At 39.4% G+C, this 17,000-nt stretch overlaps 2 protein-coding genes across 3 annotated transcripts; one reads left to right on the top strand and one right to left on the bottom strand.

Annotated features, from left to right (window-relative positions):
* The first annotated feature begins 7,872 nt into the window (after positions 1-7,872).
* On the top strand, positions 7,873-12,189 carry LOC104451433. Of its 2 annotated transcripts, none has more exons than XM_039315608.1 (3): positions 7,873-8,479; positions 10,184-10,935; positions 11,385-12,189. In XM_039315608.1, the coding sequence occupies exons 1-3, from the start codon at positions 8,108-8,110 to the stop codon at positions 11,908-11,910; spliced, it is 1,650 nt and encodes a 549-aa protein (XP_039171542.1). In that variant the 5' UTR covers positions 7,873-8,107; the 3' UTR covers positions 11,911-12,189. The 2 variants fall into 2 exon arrangements, with proteins under 2 accessions (XP_039171542.1, XP_018732140.1); XM_018876595.2 differs by having other exon boundaries at positions 8,352-8,479; positions 10,173-10,935.
* A 276-nt stretch (positions 12,190-12,465) lies between these two features.
* Positions 12,466-16,280, bottom strand: LOC104451434 (uncharacterized methyltransferase At1g78140, chloroplastic). The gene is made up of 8 exons (XM_039314239.1): positions 16,071-16,280; positions 15,257-15,342; positions 15,034-15,174; positions 14,809-14,893; positions 14,287-14,480; positions 14,028-14,139; positions 13,599-13,706; positions 12,466-12,654 (listed from the first exon to the last, which is right to left on the bottom strand). Exons 1-8 carry the CDS (start codon positions 16,278-16,280, stop codon positions 12,514-12,516), a joined length of 1,077 nt encoding a protein of 358 aa, XP_039170173.1. The 3' UTR covers positions 12,466-12,513.
* Positions 16,281-17,000: the final 720 nt, after the last annotated feature.

Genomic DNA, 17,000 nt, shown 5'->3' with positions numbered 1-17,000 from the left:
ATGGATGCTATGTTAGCACCCTTTGTCTTTTAGCATCTATGTAGGCAAATTTTTAATAGTGTTCATTTATTGCCTTGACATAGGGTAAATGTTTCATAAATATTCAAGTTTAGAACTTTTTGTATCATAGAAAAATTATTTTAAGATAAACTCGTCATAATACACATAATTTGAAGTTTTTATCGACTTTTTATTTATTTCTTTTTTATATTTTTAATAAAAATTGGGGAAAATATTGTGTGGGCCAGGCAAGAGAATAATAATTTTGGTGCTTATCGGTGTTTGTGTTTCCCACATCTCATCTTTCACTCCCTCCGTTGGTCCACTCTTATCTGTCTAAGACGACTAGCCTGCCTCTCTCTCTCTCTCTCTCTCTCTTCCATCGATGGTGCTGATAATTTATTGTGTCCATATGAATATATATGTCATTATTTTAGGCTACGTTTGGTCGTCCGGATTTCTAACCATGATATGACTTGGATATGATAGGATATGAAATTTTATGATTTTTCTATGTTCTATCTACTGTTTGGTGAATCGCAATATTAAAGTCGGATATATTCACATCATATCATATACATTTTTTCTAATATAAACGGTATATCATTGTAAATGAACCTAAAAGTTTATAAACGGAGATGGTGAAAATCTCCGTGACACTATTCCTTAATTTATTTTTATTTTTTTTTTTATTTTTCCTCTTTTTAAAATTATTTTCTTTATTATTTCTTTTTTTCCCCTTTTATCATTCTTTAATAAAATTTTATCAAATAGAAAAACGTACTAACATACCTAAAACACAAAAATACCTAAAATATATAATAAATATAAATATATAATTTATAGATTGAATGTTTATTATAAGATAGAATTAAAGTTAATATATAAATTAAAATAAGATTAAATTTAAAAATAAAATTTTATTTGTAATTTCTAATTTCTTAAATTAGAATTCAAATATTATTTATATTGAAATATAATTTTAATTTTTTTAATTTAAGAAATTTTTTATTTGAGAAAAATAACTTTTTATTATAGACATTAGAAATCATATCCATCTTTATCCCACCCCCTATGAGATAATTTTATCTGGCTTATATCCTTCTTATATTCGACTTTATCATATCCTAAGCAAGCACCAAGCATAAGATATGATAAAGTATATTACATCCCGAATTTTATCCTGACCGCCAAACGCAACCTTAAGGGTTGTCTTAGAACTATTAAATGCAAGAAAATCATTTGATGCGTTCTCCACTAGAGAAGATGTGAACAATCACTGTTGTGCCATGTGCCATGCGCCATGAATCTCATTGCATACAGACAATGATGTGGCAACGTTCAACAATACTAACACGGTGTTTGTACTGTTTTAACTGCATTTGAATGTCAACATGTAAGCTATACTTATGCGACACATTTGATATGTGTATGTTAGTTTCTTAATTTTGCAACTGACTTCAAGTGATTCATTTGATTAACTTATTTATTATAAGATTAATATAATCAAAAAAGTCTTTTAATTTGATTTCCAAGTCTAAGTTAAAATTACTTTTAATATTCTAAGCCTATATAAAACGAATGCATTTCTTTGAGCCATTTTAAAGCAAGTTCAAGGAGGTATCTAAAGACGTCATATAGGTTTTCAACATTACCATATGGATTTTGTTATTCAAATATACATTAAATTTGAGTATTGCTTGCAATATTCTACACGAAAAAGAAAAATTGTCAAAGAATAGTGTATTCTCAGTAGATTAATCTTTTTCACAAGCATTAATTTGTATAAAAACATAGCATACTCTCCCTAATCTCAATGACTTCCATATTTTCACTAAATACATTGAGCTAAACATTTGACATTAAACATTCGTTTTAATTTGCGCTAAATGCAAAGAAATTCTAATCTGAAATTTGTAAAAATAAATTTTTACCTTCGCTACTACTGAAGGATTTTGACAGACTTTCTAGTGTTGGCTAGATTGTTCAGCATTTTGAATATTTTCCTATAGAGAATTAATCTAATTTAATCAACTCGAAATTTTTTATCTGATCAACATTTTTTTATTGATATTTATACTATTATTTACTCAAAACCCCACCCATGGCGTGGGTTAACGAATTAAGCATTTTCTCTAATTGACCGTTCCATGCAAGTCCTTACCTAATTTTTCAAAGGTGGTATTGCTTGTGTGGATCTCTCTATCTTCGATGGTAGATGAAAGAAAACTTAAGAACAACAAATTTGTACTCGTTAAAATCTTTAATTGCGCTCACATAAAATATGAAATTTGTAATTACACGAATGACATTAATATGTGGGATGATGAGATAAATTACCGTTTCTGTAACTATAAATACAATGGTGATATCTTTTGCTATTTCTAATCGGGGGAGTACATACTAAGTTTTCCCTCTCCAAGATGATTTGGTTCACTCTATAAGTAAGTAATGTCTTCAACTGAAAGGTTCCTAGGGGAGAAATTTACCATGCACCGATGATAAGTCCGTAACACGATTCCATCAATTCATCGATGTTAACCCCTTTCAATCAATTGCGTAAATCAATCGCCGACGGGAAAAAATATCAAAATAGCCCATCAATTCACGCTTGTTAAATCGCGGACGCGGATCCAGGAAAGGAGAATCCATTCTACCAATTGGCGTAAGCAATGATGAAAGTATCCTCCAAGCTGACGTGAAAAGAAAAACGGTAGTCTTGCCATGACCAAGAAAAAGAGCCATTTGAATTGGAATGGCAGACTATACTTAGCAGGCATAGCAGGCGATATTAGACCAGGCCAAAAAGGCATCATTTGCCTTTGACTATTCTCATGTCCTCTCTTTTGAAATTCCAGCTCGAGACAGCATTTCAACTCCGAAGAAAAAATGGGTTTTGTATAGGGATCGCCAAACATATCCGTGCGATCAAGTGGAGTTCAGGAAAAAACCCTTGCTACAACGTTCGCTTTTTTCTCCCGTCTTAGAGAGGACACACATTACGTCCATGTCCCCAAAAAGTTTGACCATACTTAGCAGGAAATATTGACATTGTCTTTGAAATGAGGCATTAGCTCCTGATTTTTTGAATTTCAGGCCATTTCGGTCGCGGGCATTCATTAGTATTCCATATGAATCACGATTCGTACAGGTGAAAAAGTGAGATAATGATCTAATTGCATTTGCCAATAGAGGAATATATGAATGACCAAGAACGACTCTGAAATAATGTGTAAAATGTTGGCCCTCCTTCAACGGAAACGAGGGACATAGACCAAAACCAAAGACCATGCCAGTGAAAGATTTGGGAAGTATAACTTCGATTTAAAAATTGGGGATAGAACTTGGCCTTCGATATTATAAAAAAGCAAAGATGTTTATGAGGGGCGTTCTCTCCTTCTGTTAAATGCTATCTCCGTTACATGTGATAAATGATATCGATCACGTACTTATTTCTTTTCGGGGATTAAGTCGTATGTTACATGTCCAAAAGACCAAAAAAAGGAGAAGGCGGCCTCGAGCCGTGGGGTATATAAATTATTCGTCCATTTTCAAGTAATTAAGGATAAAATAAGCAAAAAAGACATGGAGGCGATCGCTAATTTAATCCTTAATCCAACCTGGTTGGCAGCTCAAGTTCCCTTGGAAGTTGCGTCCGTATCCTCTCTAGTTACTAGTTAGGTAGCCCACCGGAAGAAAGTTCTTCATCAATTAGAAGCAACACCTTTTAACCACAAGTTTCTTTTTTTCTTTTTCTTTTTCCTTTTTTTTCAGAATCATTGCAAACTTATAGTTTAAAGAATCCGGAGACAAGTTTGGAATCATTGCCAAAACCAATCTTGTTTGGTACAAATCAAGATTTCAGTCATAAAAAAGAAAGTTTGATTAGCTTAATTAGACATGCCATTAATCCCGTATGTTAGAAAAATTATCCAAAAGATCATAAACATATTATATGATTATCAATTTATTTATAAATCTTCTAATTTGATCAATGAATTCATAAATCTTTTGGTAATTTTCCAATGTAATCTATCCAGTTAATTTATGTCGAAAATCGTTGACGTGACGATCCACTTAGAACTGACCATTCTGTTCTAGGTGACATAATTAGCGATCTAACATGTATGTCCATTCAAAATTGTGTGGTTTCATTTTGTGAGAATCTTATGAATTTCTTCTTATTTTGTTCTTTCGTTTTTTACTGTTCATGGTCCCCTTCTTCGTGATCATTCCGAGCCAATGGAGATACGTGCTTGAAAGGACAATCTCTTTCATTGAGCAGATCGTTCTTCTCTGGCAGCAGATACTCTTTGGACTGAACTCTCTCCAATAGAATGACCATCGGCTCTTGCGTGGACATTGTTATAGCTCACCACACACAGCTATTTCCTGCTCTGAAGCTTTCATGAAGAGCAAGAGAACATGAACTCGTACTCGCGATTCCATAGCAATGCTCACTCGGATGTCTTGGATGGATATGACGTGTCACAGCAATTGGGCAAAACATGAACTTCCAAACACCAAACCCACTGTTCAACCCTTTTCATCCCTTTCAAAAAAGTTTGTGCAAAACCTACACATCCTTCTGTGTTTGACATATCACAGCAATTGGGTCCTTCCTGCTGTCCTGGGAATATCATGTTTGCCTCCTCATGATGTCTTGGATGGATATCAAGGAACCCCACTTGTCTCCCACTAAATATGTCCCTGCATGATGCTCTAGATAATATCTCTTTCATTTGTCAACCACTTCAGGATCCCCATGTTTTGTTTAGCGTTAAGTTCAGCTCATGCCGTGGACAATACCCAAGTTTCGAAATAAGCAAATTAACTTCCTCACTTTTTGTTGAGTATCTCTTAAATTCTGTTTTAAGTATTCAACCTAAATCAAATTTTGATATCCAAATAACCTAAATCAAATTTTGATATCCAAATTGAAATATATGATGACTCGACTTGAAAAACTAATAAATGGAAGCTTGGTGTTGGTAGCAGATGGCCTAGTCCGCAAGACCCAAGCCCATAGCTCAACAATAATCCTCAGCCAGGGTGCAGGTGCTGCGCCCACATGACATGCATCAGTATTAATATTATTTTTCTCAAATTATGAGGTTTGAAGTAGAGACATAACGAGTTTTAAGGTTTTTCGAGCCATATTTTGTAATTCTTGAATTTCCATAATGGATATTGCTTCTCCACTCCCTCAAGAATTTTGCAGCGAGGATTTTCTTTATAAATATGTATGTTCTTTTATTATTCTCAATTATACTTTCGTTGTAATTCCGGCATTAGTCATAACACTTTTATTTATCAATACACTTTTGACAGTGTTATAAAAAGTTGATACACTGAAAGGTTAAAGTCCAGGCATGTATAGAAATTTTAATTATGATCACAGCATTCATTCTATCGGTAGATGAATATATTCACTTCATGATTTGAGGAAATGAAGTTAAAATATTAATGCGCCAACTTGTAAAGATTTAAAGTTTCCCCTCGAATCTAGTTTAGGTACATCCAAGTTGGGTTGTGTTTAAACCTTCATAGAGAAAGAAGGGAGCGATTCGCCATCAACTACATCTCAGGATTAAACCTAAGCATTTAATTCATCGGTTGCTAGCTATTTGGTATAAGAGGTTCACTAGCTAGTAGATCGATGAAGAATCCCTCGAACATCGTCCTTTTCTTTTATCAGTGATTTACCAACCACTGGATCTAGATCTCCAACCTTATTTTCAAGCCCGTGGCTTATCTTGTTTAACAAATTCTGGGTTCCATTCCCATTCAGCATGATCATTTGAAAATGATCAACTCATGTAGATGCTTTGTCATTTTTGTTGCGCTTCTTCTTGCTTTTGATTCCTATTGATCAGAAACATCTAAGAGGAAAAGGACTAAAGAATTCTAGTACTATGGAAAGCAGCTATTGTGAAAACCCAGGACAGCAATTTGACATTTTGACGTGTCTTCATCATGATATCTTCCCCTCTCAAGCACGAAAAAGTGAATCGCCCCTCTTGCCAGGGTTGAAACTTTAGAGCAACTGAGAGGCCCCCCTTACCATACCCTTGAGAATTTGGTACTTTCCGGTCATCAACTTGCGTCCAACCGAGACTATGATGTCCCAGAGAGAGATTTGTCGTTCTAAAGGGGAGATAATACTTTTTTGATGGGCCCTACTCTATGGTCTCGGCTTTGAGTGATGCACAAGCAATGTTCACTCAAAAGCTCCCCCGAACGAAGAATCGAGAAGCCTAGAATCGAGATGAAATCCATCAACCACACTATAGTATCGCGTCCACACGACACTGCCCCATGGCCTAGGCATTTCTAATGGAAACCGTCCAACAGATGTCATCATTCCCCCAAAGATTACGGCTCAAAATAATTCATTTACAGGGATCTCCATCAAGTGCCATTCGAAATAAGAGGTTAATCGGTTGGGGGATAACGGCCGATTGTGGGCCGGCTGAGGTACGAGCGGAGCTTTTGGGGGGAATAATCGGAGCATGACAATTGCGCCGGGCTAGGCGGCGCTGAAAGGGGGCGTTTCTTCCTTAATCAGAGGCGATTTTAGGATATTCTGACTATTTCTACCTTAGCCAAGCTAAAAAGATCATATATTCTTGATCATTATTATTTTTTTTTTACCGAACTTTCTTTCATAAAGTAATGACTTCGATTGATTTTGGTTTAGCGTGGCAATTGGCTCAAAAATGAAACGAAGAAGAAGAAATATGCCAAATTGAGAAAGTCCCATGCTAAGAGAACATTTATGTAATTGTAGAAATTGCATCTTAAACGATATCCATTATTAATAATAATATTTTTATTCAAATTACATATTGCCTTCAATGCATTATATACATACCATTTACAATAGCTGACATGCACATTTTGCATGCCTATTTCTAAGGAACACATTAGCAGGGATATCATTTTTGCTGATGCCTTAATTATTGATTTTATCCCAACATAATATGAGTTTATTATTATTAGGCCAAAACTTGTATTTATCTCACTTTCGAATTTTCTAAACTTACTTTTTTTTTTACATATATGCAAAGTATTTCTTATACGTCGCTTTAAAAAAAAATTAGGAAAAATTTCAAATAAAAGCTTGAACTGTTCTCATTTTCATAAATAAAAATCTAAAATAGATATTGTTTCCAAAAAGTACTTAAAATGACCAAAGCAATTTCAAATAATATGAACTGACCATGATAATTTCAAATAAGGACTTGATCTCGCCAATCAACTAAATATTTCGATTGATCAAAGGATTTTTCATTTAAGACAAATTTAATCTAAATTTTAGTTAAGTTAGATTAAAAATTAAGAAATCTCAAAGTTTTTAAAAAAAAAAAATACAGGTAAGGAGGGCCCTCCCGTCTATGGCTGCCTCCCATTGATGGTGGGGCATCGACCACAGGCAAAGGACCTGAGTTTTTTTTTTTTTTCTTTTTCATGTGTGTTTCCTTTTTAGCCCTTTTTTATTATTGAGTTTGTCTTTTTTTAAGGAAAGCAAAAACGAAAAAAAAAATTAAAATTAAAGTACGAAAATGTCCTTCACTAATTGGTGAGAACGGACCTTCTTTAAGGTTGATATAGTCATTTTATGTTTTTATTTGAAAAAAATGAAAAAACTTCAGATTCTTGCTTTATTTGAGAAAATAACGGAATTTCATAATGTTATTTGAAAATTTCCTTTTTTTTTTTTTTTTCTAATCCCTCGCATTTTCATCATTTTTAGTTTGGTCTTTTTTGGCCATTTTATTTTAAAAAACCTTATTTCGTGCGTTTCATATCACAAAAGCGAAATATGACGTCACGGCGGCCCGCATCGGCAGTCGGCGACTCGGCATACGCGCAAAATCCAGATTCGGTCTTCTCTGTCGGCCCGATTCCTTCCCCCCGTCACCGTTCAAACCATTTCCCGTGCCTCGAAGACGACCGGCGAAAAATTCCAAGTCAAAATCTCTTCCCCCCGCTTCCTCTTTTACTCTCCTCGATCTCCCCTTTCTCCGCCGCCGCCGCCGCCGCCGCCGCCGCCGCCGTCTTCCTCCATGCCGCGCCGGATTCGCGGAAGCGGCGCTCTCTGACCATGCAAGGGCCGACGGCGAAGGCGGTAAAGGGACCCGCGATGGCGACGAGGGCCGTGGTCGAGATGAGGCGCCTCGTGTCGAGGATGGAGCCCGAGGCGGTGACCCTGCTCCTGGTGAACCTCGCCGGCATCATGGAGCGGGCCGACGAGTCCCTGCTGCCCGGCGTGTACAAGGAGGTCGGCGCCGCCCTGCACGCCGACCCGACCCGGCTCGGCTCGCTCACGCTGTGCCGGTCGGTGGTGCAGTCCCTCTGCTACCCGCTGGCGGTCTACCTGGCGGCGCGCCACAACAGGGTTCACGTGATTGCGCTCGGCGCGTTCCTCTGGGCCGCCGCCACGTTTCTTGTGGCGTTCTCATCTACTTTCTTCCAGGTATGGGTGCGCTTGGGTTCGGTGCGTTCTTGATTTGTTGGATCTGGGTTTGAATTGCTGGTTCATGTATGGGGTTTTGGCTCTGGAAATTTGCTTGTTCCGGTAGACAATTTCCAAACTTTTGGGAATATAATATGTTCTCCTGTGCTGAGCCGACGGCCCAGAGAGAGAGAGAGAGAGAGAGAGAGGGAGATTGATTTGAGAAGGAAATTGGGTTGTGTTAGCTTTTGCGTCTTTGTTTATGGGCATGGAGTGGTTCAGCTTCTATTTCACAATTGGGAATGTAGATGTAGTCTAACAATGATTAGCGTTTAGCTAAGGATTTCAGCTAAAACTATTGATGATATCGTGGAGGAAATTCTAATCTACATTATTCTCTGCACGAGCTCCAGTCATGAGAAGCATTTTCAGTCCTCTAACGAATCATCAGTTGGTTTAAGTTTAATCTTTTATGGATATCTGCAGTTGCTAAAATAAGAAGCAAGAAACTTTTTATTATTACTATTATTTTATTTTTTGCGGGGTTGGGGGAGAAGAACAAGATGAATATGCAGTCAGTGATTTTTGAAATGGTTATGATTTCCTGCTAAATAGTTTGAGTTGAATAGCTAGGTGTAAATGTTACCAGAGACTCAGAACTGAAGAGTAAGTCGTGGAAATTACCGTTGCAGTCTGGTCAGTCCTTTCTTGGTACAAGGAACGCGAGAGAGACTATTTAGGTCATGGTTTTATAAATTTTGTGCAGAGCACTATCTTTTGGGTATGGAGAGAGTGATTTTTGTTGGCTGGTGATGTGAGAATATGGATTACATTTTTGTTATAGTCTGATTCAGTAGCCTTGGGGGACATACATCAGTCTATTGTAGGCAGAGAAGGGAGAAAAACGGACTGTTTACATGCTACAACCTCAGCAGCTAGGGTAAATTGAAATCATAGTTTCGTTTGGATCTTGCATTATTGGGAGATAGAGATGGAAGAAGGGTATGGTTGCATGGGGCTTTGAGTTGATTGTTCTTGGAGTCTAAATCTCAGTATGATTAGCTAATTAAGGTGAAGTTAACTCCTACGAAGGAAAAAGTCTAAGTGACCTCCATACAGCTCTTTCTTTTTGGTTGCCTAGGAAGTCATGTTGAGTAACTATATCTTCCAAACTTGAGGGCTACGTGGGTTAGGACCTTCTATAGCAGTGTTCATCAATGAGAGCTATGGAGCTTGCTGTATATCTGTTGGTACTCTTTCACAAAGGGGAGGCCTGGTGAGAAAGAATATGGTCGTGACCTGAGGATACTTTCTCAAAACAATAAAAGTTTGTTTACCTATCACGCAATAGAAAGGAGAAAGAAAACCTCAACATTTTTCAAGTGTGGGCACCAGATATATTTCTATAATAGTTTTGTGCATATGGAGTTGCATATTCTCAGACATTTGATATGGCAGGCACTGTGTTTATGTTCCAGCTGTTAGAGACCTTTTAGATACTCTCTTCTGGCAAAGATGTTATATGCCATTACCCACTGACGCTATGGTCCCCCTTTTTATAATTTCGATTCTTACCATTGGAAGGTTTTTATGTTTAAAGGATGTAGCTTCATAGACTATGAAAAGATGTTTGAAGTCACTTGAAACTTCCATTCAATTGGAGGAAAGTTCCAAATATGTTCATGAATCAGCTGACTTGATTAATTATATTCAGCATTTGTTCAGGTGGCAGTATCAAGAGCTTTGAATGGCGTTGGGCTTGCCATAGTAGCACCTGCAATCCAGTCTCTTGTGGCTGATTCGACGGACGATAACAACCGGGGTATGGCTTTTGGATGGCTACAATTGACTGGCAATCTCGGTGCCATGGTAGGTGGACTATTTTCTGTGTTGATAGCTCCCACAACATTCATGGGGATCCCTGGGTGGAGAATTTCCTTCCATTTGGTTGGACTAATAAGCATCTTAGTTGGAATTCTAGTCCGCCTCTTTGCCAGAGATCCACATTTTGCTGATGACCATGCCAAAATTACTGGGCAAACTTCAAGTAAATCGTTTCGCTCAGAAGTGAAGGACTTGTTTCAAGAAGCAAAGTCGGTGATAAAGATTCCATCATTCCAAATAATTGTTGCTCAGGGCGTAACAGGTTTATTCCCCTGGTCAGCTTTGTCATTTGCGACAATGTGGTTGGAGCTTGTTGGGTTCTCCCATAATGAAACTGCATTTCTCATAGCACTTTTCGTGATTGCTAGTTCCCTTGGGGGACTTTTTGGAGGTAAAATGGGAGATTTTCTTTCCAGACGTCTACCAAACTCTGGAAGAATAATTTTAGCACAGATAAGCTCAGCATCAGCTGTACCACTCGCAGCAATACTTTTGCTGGCTCTTCCAAATGATTCATCCACTGCGTTTGTCCATGGCTTAGTTTTGTTCATTGTGGGCTTCTGCATATCATGGAATGCTCCAGCAACAAACAAGTTAAGTTCTAAATCAGTCTTCTTTCTTCTACATAAGTTACTGAGCACAGAGCTGCCTAACTATTTGATTGAATATATATAAAAATATTATATAAATGCAGTAGGTTGTCATTTCATGCCTGAATTTCTTGAGAGATGCTTAAAGCACGGGTGCTAACTGATTTGTCTTTTGAGAGGAAGCAAGCAGTGCTCTTACAATTAAAAGGAACAGTAGTGACTGGGCAGCATTGGAAGTTTGTTTTAGTTTTATTGCTTGGAATTTAGAAACTCGTATTTCAGTTTATGTAATAGTCTGAAAGATTTTAATGATGCTTTATCATCATACATCGAAACAGGATTATGAATATCTAATTTCTAAAAATTTTGGAAGATGAGCAGTGTGTATTCAATTGTTACATTACTTCCTGAAGATTGCAAAATCAATACTGACTCCGGTCTTTTCATTACAGTCCTATTTTTGCAGAAATAGTCCCTGAAAAATCCCGAACAAGTGTCTATGCCCTGGACCGATCATTTGAGGCCATACTATCATCATTTGCTCCTCCTTTAGTTGGAATACTAGCCCAGAATGTGTATGGTTACAAAGAACTTCCCAGAGGATCTACTGAATCGCAGGAGATCGAGACTGATAGAGAGAATGCGGCCTCGCTGGCCAGGGCACTGTACGCAGCTGTAGGCATTCCCATGTCTCTCTGCTGTGTCATCTACTCGTTCCTCTACTGCACATACCCACGAGATAGAGAGCGGGCTCGGATGGAGGCTCTAATAGAATCAGAGATGCAACAGTTAAACTTGGATGACATGTCCCCCAGTGGAGTCGGTACTGGTGATCTGGTTGACGGATCAGACATTTATGGTAGGGAGAGAAGCGTCATCGATGTTCATTATGAGGGGGAGGATTCCACCGATATTGAGGATGGTGACGAAAAGACGTTGCTTTACCGTCAATTGACGTTCGCTAATCTGGGCAAGTAGTCACACAACGCAGCTAGCTGAAGCCAGTATCATTTTTGAAATTGAAAATCTTCAATGCGGAACTTCATGGAGGTAGGAAAGGTTTTTCAGAGGTATACTCATATGAAACTTCTGTAGCTACAATCGACAAGCAGAGACCTTGCAAGAGTTTTGTTTTGTACAGAGGGAGAGGTTAGTGTAGAGATTAGAGTAGCTACATTTAATGAATTTGTGGAGGTGAACTGTGCTCTTTAGCAGCTATGCAACCGCAGCCAAATGGACGGCTGATTTCTTTCGACAGTCGTGCATCATCATTTATAGGGAAAGAACCGTTCCGTTGTTCTTCAACAACTTGAAAATGACGGGACAGCGAAAAGTTATTTCGAAGTGAAAAGTCCTTTCTCAAACAGTCAAGTTTGAGAACCCAAAAGCAAAGACACTGCAGGAGCAATGAATCTGTCTTTCAATTCATCCATGAACCGTCGATCCGGGTGGTATTTGCAAATAAATAAATTAAGAGGGCACCCTTTACCATATCATCATCCTATGCTTTAAACAATAAGAAGTGGACTATTTTGTTTGCTCCATTTATTCAAAGTAACCGATGAACCTGCATCCGGAATCTCAGCTGGGTTTGGAAGCGGAGATCATGACGAATCGCTCGTTCCTCACAAATTTAACGCCGATCAGCCCACAGGTTCTGCAAAGACCTTCTAGCTCGCCTTCAGATAGGAATATGTGGCTGCCAGTTAGTTGAGTTGAAATCTGCACCGAGAGAGACGAAAATGATGATTTGGCATTGATTGGCTCGACAAATGCCATCATATTCCCCAAGACAAAGGAAGCATGCGTGTCCCATTCTATAGATCAAGATGTGGAAAATTTAGTCGTTTAGGGCCTGTCTGGTAACCGGCTAAACAGTGCCAATTTCTATTATTTTGTTCCCAGGAGTAATTTTGAAACAGAATTGTGTTTGGTAAAATTTTGTTCCTAGGAACAAATTTCTATTTTTTGTTCCTAGAAGTAAATTTGGAACAAAATCAAGAATAAAAAAAAAGTTGATTCTTATTCTCGGGAACAATTTTAGAATCAATAACAAATTTCTCTTCTTCTTCACCCACCGGCGTGGTTGTCGTCCGCCACCGTCCGCCATCTGCCGCCCACCGCCGCCGGTTGCCGGCAAACAGTCCGGCGAGCTCGCTAAAGGCAAGCCTAGCCACCGGCGAGGCTCACCCAGCCCCGGTGAGGCTAGCCTGGCCGGCGGCGAGGCTCGGTCTCGTTAGATTTGGCTTGGCCGACGAGGGCCGGCCACTTGAAGAAGAAGAATAGGAGAGAGAAAAAAAAAAAAAAAAAAAGGAAAAAAAGTAATAAAATTATTTAAAAATTAAAAGAAAATGATTTGGAGTAGAAATTTTGAAGCACGGTATCAAACACAATTCTATCAATTCTATTCCGGGAATTGAAATTTTAGACAGTTAGCTTAAAATGCTTAGAATTGTTCTCGAGAACAGAATAAAAAAAAAGTCATTTTTTATCAGAAATTACTCTCGAGAACAGAAGTGTTATCAAACGCTTCCTTAGTTTGGAAACAAAACCTGGCCTTCTGCTCCAACAAGTAGTGTCGAACTGTGCATAACAGTAGAGAAAACCTGTACTTTTAGAGATGCAGAGGTGAACAGAAGGACAGGACTTGAGCCAAAACCGAGTACCTGGCATAAAGGCCTCAGAAGAGGAAACAATGCAAAAGGACCATCAAGCAAGAATGTAGTCGCGACGAAAACTCCGCCTGGCCGTAAAACTCGACTGATTTCAGCAATCTGAGAAAGAACCACCGCATAATGAAATGTGAGCATATGACAAAGATCTAAGAGATTTTAAACCAAGTGATGCTTTCAAAGTTAGGATCAGTGAAGTGCATAGAGTGAATAAAGCTTCCCTCCTAAAAAGTTCTACTTATGTGCGCGGCAAACATTAATCGTTGCCAAATTTGAAGAAACTGGAGCCATGCCCTTTTGACAATTTTACGCAAAGTTTGGAATTAAGCATGCAGAACAAGACCGATGTTATATATATTCACCGTTTCTATTGATCTAGACAACTCATGGGGAACAGAAACCGTAAAGAACCAAAGTACTCACTGCCGTTGATGGCGAAGGCCAACAATGTAAAGCAGCACCAGCATGCACAGCATCAATAGAACTCGAAGCAAAAGGAAGTCTAGAGATGTCGGCTCTGACCAATGCAAAGTTCCTACAAGCAGAAAGCTTAGTCAGAACTGGCTCTCTTATCGTAATTCATCAAGACAATAACAATCTAAGAGAAATTTCCTAACAACACCGCAGCAAAAGATACAAGTGTCGATCGTAATTTGAGCAGGGTAATAGTCCGTTTCCTCACTCTTCTGGAAAATTCTCCTCCTGCTGAATGAACTCATAACACTGCTTCAACATATTTTCGGAGTAGTCCAGAGCAATAACGCGAGAGAACAGTCCACTCTTGGCAAATAGTCTTGAAAACAGACCGCTCCCGCAACTTGCATCGACAATGTTTCCTCCCAATACTGGCTTGAGGAATCCCATAATCAATTCAAACTGCAGTCAAAATCTCATGGTCAGTAGCTCTATACGAAGGGAACAGAGAGGGCACTGCACGCATTAGATACTTAGCTCCAGCCTAAGTTCAACGACATCGAGTCAAATGTACATTTGTTTGATGGCTTAGATATCTTTTTAGCAATTTTTCCTGGTGGGTAACCACTTTTCTCTAAGAAAACCATTTCCTGGATGGCTATCCCTTGCAATAGAACAAGTCTCGCAGGGCATTCATCATAACAGCAACACCCAAACCAGTTCTGTAACAAATGGCAGTGACAAGCATACACGAAGCGACAGGAGTAAAAAATAGAAGAGTCGAATGAACCTCTTTCTCTGGACCCCGAGAACCAGCCAAACTTCCAAAATATTGACGCCATCCCCTCTCGTACAGATACGATACCAATGGAGTCCTGATGCAAAATTCGATCAGTGGCGCATGACCCAAATGACCCATGACTTATAGCAAATCCAACCAGATAATGCCACTGGAGGCGACATTGTCAATTTTTACCCAACAGCTCAGTTGGCTCCAATAAATAACTTGTCGCACCTGAAAAGCTCGCTAGCAAAGGGCACGGGTTCACCATATTCCTTGGTTCCACCGGTTGTTGTAAGATCAAAATGAGTTTCATTGCCCACATAGGCCTTCTTACAGGTGCAACACTGCAAAGTAGACCCGGACGCAGAATTCCTGCGGCAGAAGCACGACGGGATGATGAAAACAGCAAAAAGACATACATGGGGCGAACCGTCTTAAAATCCACACGACTTACACAGACAACACTGGATCGCCAGTGAACGTTAGCGGCTCAAAACATATGGGACAAGCGAATGCATTCTGGTTGCCGTTGAGTTTCTCCTTATGCACAGTAGATTCCCAAACAAATGAAGTTCCGTTTTTTAATCAACAGGTGGCAAGACAAAAGGAACTAGCCTTAAAAAAAAAAAAACCTATTGTTGACACCTAAATTTTGACGATTTAGTTTATTTATTTATTGCATAGGAAATTATGGGTTAATTTTATTAATTGCATAGCATATAGATTTAGATTGCATTTATTTTTTAATTTGCATTTTTTTTTACATTTATTTATTGAATAGGTGGCGGATGGGTCGAATTAGTGGTTTTGGGTTTTAAATTAGCAGGCTGGGCTAGGCCCACGAAAGGAGAAAATTAACCCAAGCCCGTCGTTATGTTTAATTAATTATCTTGTGAAAATTTAAGATTTGATGAGATATTATGATGATTTTGGAAATTAAAAAAATCGCATTGTAATCTTATCTTTATCAATAGATGATGAAATCGGCGGAGAATATTTTTGGGATAAGGATTTTTGTGATCAAGAGGTTATAAGCGATATTCGTGAGATGAAAATATTAACAAAAAAGATCATGTTTTGTTTCGCCTATAAAAGGATGCGTACGAAGAGAAAAAAAAAAAGAGAAGGCTTTTGAGGGCTTTTTTCGCTAGGGTTTCTTTTGGTGGAGGAAGAGGAAAAAGCAAAAGGAAAAAGTGAAAAGAGAAAAAGGAGAGGACGTGAGAGTGACAGGAAGAGAGAGAAAAGAATTAAAAGAGGAGAAGAAGAACACTGTTCTTCTTCCCCAGCGGATTCGCTCCTTTACGCTCGCCGCTCTGCCTTGCCGATCCACGACGCCTGACGCCGTTGCCCCTCGACCAGCACGAGCACCCTTCCGCGGCACCCGAGCCAGTCACCGCGTCTGCCATTGCCGCGCCTCCTGTTTTGCTACTACCCGATCTGCTGCACCGGAGCAGCAACCCGAGATAAGAAGACACCATCGCGTGCCGCCTCGCCAGAAACTGTTCAACCCCCTTCTCAATTGTAGCAGAGAAGCCGCTTCTGTCCGCGACCCAGTAGCATCACTGGAGTTCGACGCTGTTGCTGTTTCCCTCCTGCCATCGCTCACCCGCGGCAACTGCTGGACCCCCTCGGCCTCCGTCTCTACACTCGCTCGGAGCCCGATCTGCCGTGCCGGAACGCCGATCTCGCCCTCAACTCGTCTGCAACCCGCGCCAGCTCTCCGCCGAGCCGGTTTGCTCTCTGCCCGCCGCTGCTTCGCTCGTCCGCCAACAACGACCCGCAACGCCCAAGCCTGCCGCGCCCACGCCGCCGAGCACCGACGCCGATCCGCCCAACGCCGGCCCTGCCCGTCCGGACCCGAGCCTCCCTAGCTCGGCTCCTGTGTTGCTGCCACCGTTGGTTCACCTTGGCCGGAGCCTCCTTTGCCGAACCGATTAGCCGGCTCCCCTTGGAGAGCCACAGCTGTGCGTGGAAAGGAAGGAAGAAAATAAAAACAGAAAAGACAAAATAATCAGATTAGGTAGTTTTTTTATATTATTTTATCTTTATTATTTTTATATAGTTTATAGTTTGTTTGTTTTTAGTGTGATTATTCATTGATACATGACTGATATTCCAACATGAAAGTGCCATTCAAATTAGGGATTGACAGTCCGATTTTCGCGCCCGAAATCCGACTCGTAATCTCTTACAAAAAT

The sequence above is a fragment of the Eucalyptus grandis genome, chromosome 6 (assembly GCF_016545825.1).
Source record: "Eucalyptus grandis isolate ANBG69807.140 chromosome 6, ASM1654582v1, whole genome shotgun sequence".
Lineage (NCBI taxonomy): Eukaryota > Viridiplantae > Streptophyta > Magnoliopsida > Myrtales > Myrtaceae > Eucalyptus > Eucalyptus grandis.
The sequence above is the reverse complement of the archived record's forward strand: the minus strand, read 5'-3'. Positions and strand labels throughout refer to the sequence as shown.